The sequence below is a fragment of the Stegostoma tigrinum genome, chromosome 4 (assembly GCF_030684315.1).
Source record: "Stegostoma tigrinum isolate sSteTig4 chromosome 4, sSteTig4.hap1, whole genome shotgun sequence".
Lineage (NCBI taxonomy): Eukaryota > Metazoa > Chordata > Chondrichthyes > Orectolobiformes > Stegostomatidae > Stegostoma > Stegostoma tigrinum.
Genome location: NC_081357.1, coordinates 70,179,692 through 70,185,691, shown reverse-complemented (window position 1 = coordinate 70,185,691; position 6,000 = coordinate 70,179,692). Strand labels below are relative to the sequence as shown.

The following is a 6,000-nucleotide window of genomic DNA, read 5'->3' as shown; positions in this document are numbered from 1 at the left end:
TCTAGGCCCGAAACGTCAGCTTTTGTGCTCCTGAGATGCTGCTTGGCCTGCTGTGTTCATCCAGCCTCACATTTTATTATCTTGGAATTCTCCTGCATCTGCAGTTCCCATTATCTCTGATACCAGAGATGGACAGTTGCATGTCTCGCTGCAATGCTAGTGTGCATGTTCAGTTCAGACCACCATTTTGCTCTGTGATGTCAGGCACCCAACTCACATGGAAAAATGCTGTCCAAATTCACTGAAAAATATACGAACGTGATCTGAAAACAAAAAGGGTACACTGTGCCTGCAGTTCATTAATTTTTTAATTTGTATAAACCCATTCAGCAAATGATTATTGTATCAAGCAATAACACAATATTTAATAAACCAGAGAACATTTTAATTAAATCTGGGAATGAGCAATTGTGTTTGTCTTAACTATTAACTGCCTGAACAGTTTGGATATTAAATTTCTAAGATGTATACAACCTAACAGTTAAATTAATTTCAGCAATGTTAACTTCTGAAAATATATATATCCATATGAACATTCCATTATTTGTGAATAATGAAATGTTACGTTACCAGATATTGAAATCTGTCAAACAATTCTATACACAAACAACAAAGATCATTTCACTGCAAGCAAATGGAGGAATAAAACAACAAACACAATTAATCCACTTTAGTGTCTGTTAGATTGTGTCCAGTTCTTGCAAGAAACCCTTCAGCCATTTTGAAATATACTGTTCAAGGATCAATCACGAAGAGTCCATACCAGCTATAACTGGACAGATATTTGCATAATTAAGTCCTGAGACAATGAGTGGGTGATGAGTTCTTAGTTTAGTACCACACTGCTGAAAGTGAATGCACTCTAAGTGAGTTTGCCAAGTCAACAGTAAATATTCCAGTAGTATTCTTTTAGAATTTCATTTCAGTAATAGAGTTCTTGTGCTTTGAATTAAAGAGGAGATTGATTTGAGAAAGAGGCCAGCAACAGCTGCAATGTTTTACTTCGAGTCTTTCAAAGCTCATTCTGCCCATTTTCCTCTGTAGTTTTAAACATGAGGATGGAATTGTAGATTTTCAGAGCTGGTCCCAGTTTAATGCTCATTATCTTCACAATGTCTGTCTGCGTCAGTAATAGAAGTGCTTCTCCATCAATTTGCTAAAAGAAAAATTTTATATGCATTAATTTATAATCAAACATACTATGTAACATCAGTAGTTGATAATCGTGCTTTGGGGAATACAATTCAAAACAACAATGCTCTAAACAGTCAGCATCTGGAAGACAAAAATCTAAGAACCATACATTTATATAATGCAGTTTCTTCATCGTACTGAGTCAACTTCAAGTGTAACTTTCTTTCACACGATGTGGTCATCACTGGCAACGCCAACACATCTATCCCTAATTGACCACGAACTGAAAAGCTTGCTATGCCATTTTCCAAAGCAGATTTCCCCCTTAAATGGACATTAAGATAATCAACAATAACTTCATTATCTATCTATTAGCTGAGATTGGCTTCGAAATCTTTATTTATTAACTGGATTTAAATTTCACCAGCTGCTGCACTAGCAGGATTTGAGTCTGTGATCCTGCAGTATCAGAAATTCGAAAAACTCAGCAAGTCTTGCAGCACCTGTGGGCAGAAAGCAGAGCTAACATTTCTGGTCCAGTGACCCTTCTTCAGAATAGGCTGTAACTAGGAAAAGGATGATACATATCCGGAAGATGGGATGGGAGTGGGGGTGATGGGGTTAAATAGATGATATATGGAGATAGAACCTAGGGAGAGAGAAACACAGATGAGCAGGCAAAGGAATGGACAAAGGTCAGCCAGGAGAATCGATAGTTGTTAATCAGGACTATCGGTAGCTGGTAATGGGTTACTCGTGGTAGTAGCCCATGTGATGGCAACGCCTGATGTGTGGGGGTTGGGGTAATCACATGGGAGAAGGTGCTCAGGCCCTAAAATTATTGAACTCGATATGGAATCATGAAGGCAGCAGTTTCCAAGTGGAAAATGAGATGCCAATCTTTTAGCTTGCTCTGGGCTTCACTGGAACACTACAGCAAGCCTAAGAAAGATGCTGGCCAGGCAACACGTTAGCATGTTGAAGTGGCAGGTACCTGGAAGCTCAGGGTCATTTCTGCAAACAGAACACAATCTACACTTCATCTCCCCAATGAAGAGTAGATCACACTGTGAGCAGCGAATACAATGGACTAGATTGAGTGAAGTGTAGGTAAAGCACCGCTTCACCTAAAAGGTGTCTGTGACCTTGAATGGTGAAGGGATAGTAAGCAGGCAGGTGTTTCACCTTCTGCAGTTGCATGGAAAGATACCATGGGAATGTGTTGTGACTGAAGCAGGAGTGAAGAAAGTTATCCTGGAGGGAATAGTCCCTGCAGAAGGCTGACACGGGAGGGGAATCGAATGCATCATCCGCTGGCGATGTCAGAAATGGTGGCTAGTGATCCTCTAGATACGGATGCTGGTGGGTTGGCAGGGTGAGGACCAGGGGGATCTTATCACTGTTGCGGAGGCGGGGGGTGGGGGCGGGGAGAAGAGCAGGTTGAGAGCTGAAGTATGGTAGATGGGTGGCTCATAGCTGACAGTCCTGTCAATAACAATGGTAGGGAGTTGCCCATTGAGGAAGAAAGCACACATTGAGGAGGCTCCCCTTGTAGAAGCTGGCATCATCAGAACAGACACAGCAGAGATGGAGAAACTGGGAGAACAGAATCGAGTCTTTACAGGAAGCAGGGTGTGAAGGTGCATATTCTAGGTAACTGTTGGGATCAGTGGGTTTGTAGTGGATATTGGTAGCCAGACTATCCCTAGAAATGGAAATAAATGTCAAGGAAGGATTGGGAGGAGTCAGAGATGGGCTAGATGAAGATGAGAACATGGTGGAAATTGGAAGCGAAATTAATAAACTTTTCCAATTCCAGACGAGAGAGGGAAGCCACACCGATGATGTCATCGATGCACTGGAGAAAGAGTTGTGCGTGGGGTCCCCTGGTAGGATTGGCATAAGGAATGTTCCACACACCCCACAAAGAGACAGGCATAACTGGAGCCCATGCAGATATTGATGGCCATCACTTTCACATGAATAAAGTGGCAGGAGTAAGAGGAGAAGTAGTTCAGGGTGAGGATGAGCTTGGCCAGGTGGAGGAGGCTGGTGGTGGGTAGGAATGGTTCAGGCCTTCTTTCCAGGAAGAAATGGAGAGCCCCAAGACTGTGCTGATGAGAAGCAGGTGTGTAAAGGATTGCACATCCACAGCAAAGAGGTGATGGCTGGAGCCCTCAAACTGGAAATTCTGAAACTGACATAAAAAGAGTCAGAAGAATCGTAGATGTAAGTGAGAAGGAACTGGACAAATGGAAAAGAAAATTAATCAAAATTCAAAGCAGGAAGAGCTGAGTTCTGTGGGGCAGAAACAATGGGTCTGCCTGGCCAGTTCTGTTTGTGCATTTTGGGAAGGAGGTAGAAGCGGGGTATGTGGGGTTGGAAGACAGACAATAAGCTTGGAGGCAGTTGGGGAGTATGGTGGAGATCACCAGATGATATGAGATTACTGACAGTGGTGGGCTGGTGGAGTCATGGCCAGAGATCATAGCAGCTGTCAGAGAGCTGGTGCTCTGCTTCTGCAATGTAGAGGTCAATCTGCCAGATTACAACAGCACCACCTCATCAGCAGGCTTGATTACAACGTCAGGGTTGCTTCCGAGAGCATGCAGTGCAGTCAGTTCAGACGGAAATAGCTTTGAACGGGTAAGGGGGGGGGGGACAGAAAGATTGAAGTGACCAATGTCATGTCAACAGTTCTCAATGAACAGCTTGAGTGCAAGTAAAAGGCCAAAGGAAGAGGTCCCCATCTGCGCTTTTACCTATTCATTGGGTAAAGAGAGAGTGTTGGAGCTGGATGATGGGATCTATGGAATGGAGAGAAAGCTCTTGTACAAAGAAACAGACAGACATCGAATGAAAGCAATGAAAGAAGAATTCAACGTCATATCATGCCCAAAATTCACAAGGGAGGGTAAAACTGACATTTGTTGAGTACAGAATATGTTCAGAGCAGAAGGTCAGAAAGGATCGTAAACCCTGATTGCAGATGGGGGTTAGATGGTGATGCCACCAGCAGACACATATCCCCTCCCCGATCAGCCTTTCCCCAGGGACCATTCCCTCCAAGACACCCCGGTCCTCCCAACCTCACCCCTTACATCTTCACGGCACCTTCCCCTGCAATTGTAGGTGTAATATCTGTGCGCTTACTTCCTCCACCTGCTCAATCCAAAGCTCCAGGCATACCTTCCACGTGAAGCAGTGCTTTACTTGCACCTCACTCAATCCAATCTGCTGTATTCACTGCTCACAATGTGGTCTCCTCTATAGTGGAGATATGAAGCACAGACTGCGTTAGGGCTAGGACTGCTTTTATTTTTCTGCTCTGTCTGCAAAAATGACCCTGCGCTTCCTATTGCCTGCCACTTCAATACACCACATTCCCTGGCCAACAAATATGTCTTGTGCTTGCTGCAGTGCTCCAGTGAAGGCCAGTGCAAGCTGGAGGGACAGCATCTCATTTTCCACTTGCGACCCAACAGCCTTCAGTTTTCTTTATCAAGTTCAACAATTTTAGGGACTGAACACGTTCTCCCATGATCTACCCCAACCCTCACACACCAGATTGTATCACATGGGCTGCTACCATAAACAACCCATTGTCAGCCACTAATGGTCCTCATTAGCAGCTACTGATTCTCCCAGACTGATCTTTACCCATTGCTTTGTTGACCCCATTGTTGTACTCTGTCTCTCTAGGCACCATCTCCACCGATCATTTACTTCTCCCCTTCTCCCTCACCCAATCTTTAGCATATATACCAACTTTTTCCTAGCTACCATTAGTTCTAAAGAAGGGCCACTAGACCTGGAACATTAACTCTGCTTTCTCGCCACAGATGCTGCCAAGCCTGCTGAGGTTTTTCAGCAGTTTCTGATTTCCAGCATCTGCAGTTCTTAGTTTCTTTTCCCCTATAACATCAGCCTGGCACCTCTGGTGTCAGATGACATTACCTCCTCCATTATGGATTGCAGTCTGCATGTTCATACGTTAAAACTTTAACATTATGGCACTGCACCTTTGCACCTACTAATGTCTAAATTACACTTCAATAATGCATTTCCTGACATTATATTATCAAGCCTATTTGTTAGATTCATATCCTCATGTGTAACTTAGTTAGCAGGAAAGCCAGATAATTATTCTTTGACAAAAATAGAGAAGAAAATGATTGAATGTTGAACTTGCATTTTTATATATTTTCTTCCTCTCTTCAGTCCCTTGCATTGTGCACACTGTATAAGCCTAGCTTTTGATATATGAATGCTGCCAAATTACAAATACAGTTCTAAAAGTAAAAATTTACTCTAGCTTTTCTACTGTCCCTTTGGGCAGTAAATTTTCACTTTGCACTTCTCTTCCATGCTCCATCTGAGAACTGAAACTTGGCACATAAAAATGCTGTCACAACTCAATCTTCCGACCGGCAGCCAATCAGACCCAAAACATCTGATGTCCCAGCTGAGCTTCAATTCACTCAGGCCTTTCCAATCCTTCATGACTGAAGGCAAAGTAAATCTCAAAAAAAAACACACTATAAGCCATTTAAGTGAATTTAGGAACTCAAGGGCTTAAATGTCCAAATTAGAGTGCATTAACATAGTTATTTTAAGTTCAACATGGCAATTAAAACGCTCAGTAATTTTCCAGTAAATTAGTTAAGGAAATGTATCACTTCAGGTTGAGCACAAGTCCTTACTTGTGATTGCATTAAACCATTGAGAGTTATAGTAATTTACAGTTAAAGAACAGTCTGATGCCGCTTGTCCTACTGTGTTCATCCAGCTCTACATCTTGTTATCTCAACAATTATTCTTGCTTCGTTCTGTTCACAAAACCAAAAAGTACATGGCTCAGTTCTC

At 42.8% G+C, this 6,000-nt stretch overlaps 1 protein-coding gene across 1 annotated transcript in view; it reads right to left on the bottom strand.

Annotated features, from left to right (window-relative positions):
- Positions 1-328: 328 nt before the first annotated feature.
- Positions 329-6,000, bottom strand: part of l3mbtl3 (L3MBTL histone methyl-lysine binding protein 3) — a 151,587-nt gene continuing 145,915 nt past the window's right edge. The window contains exon 22 of the mRNA XM_048531981.2: positions 329-1,156. Coding sequence (XP_048387938.2) covers positions 1,013-1,156 — 144 coding nt within the window. The 3' untranslated portion in view covers positions 329-1,012. The remainder of the gene's footprint in view (positions 1,157-6,000) is intronic.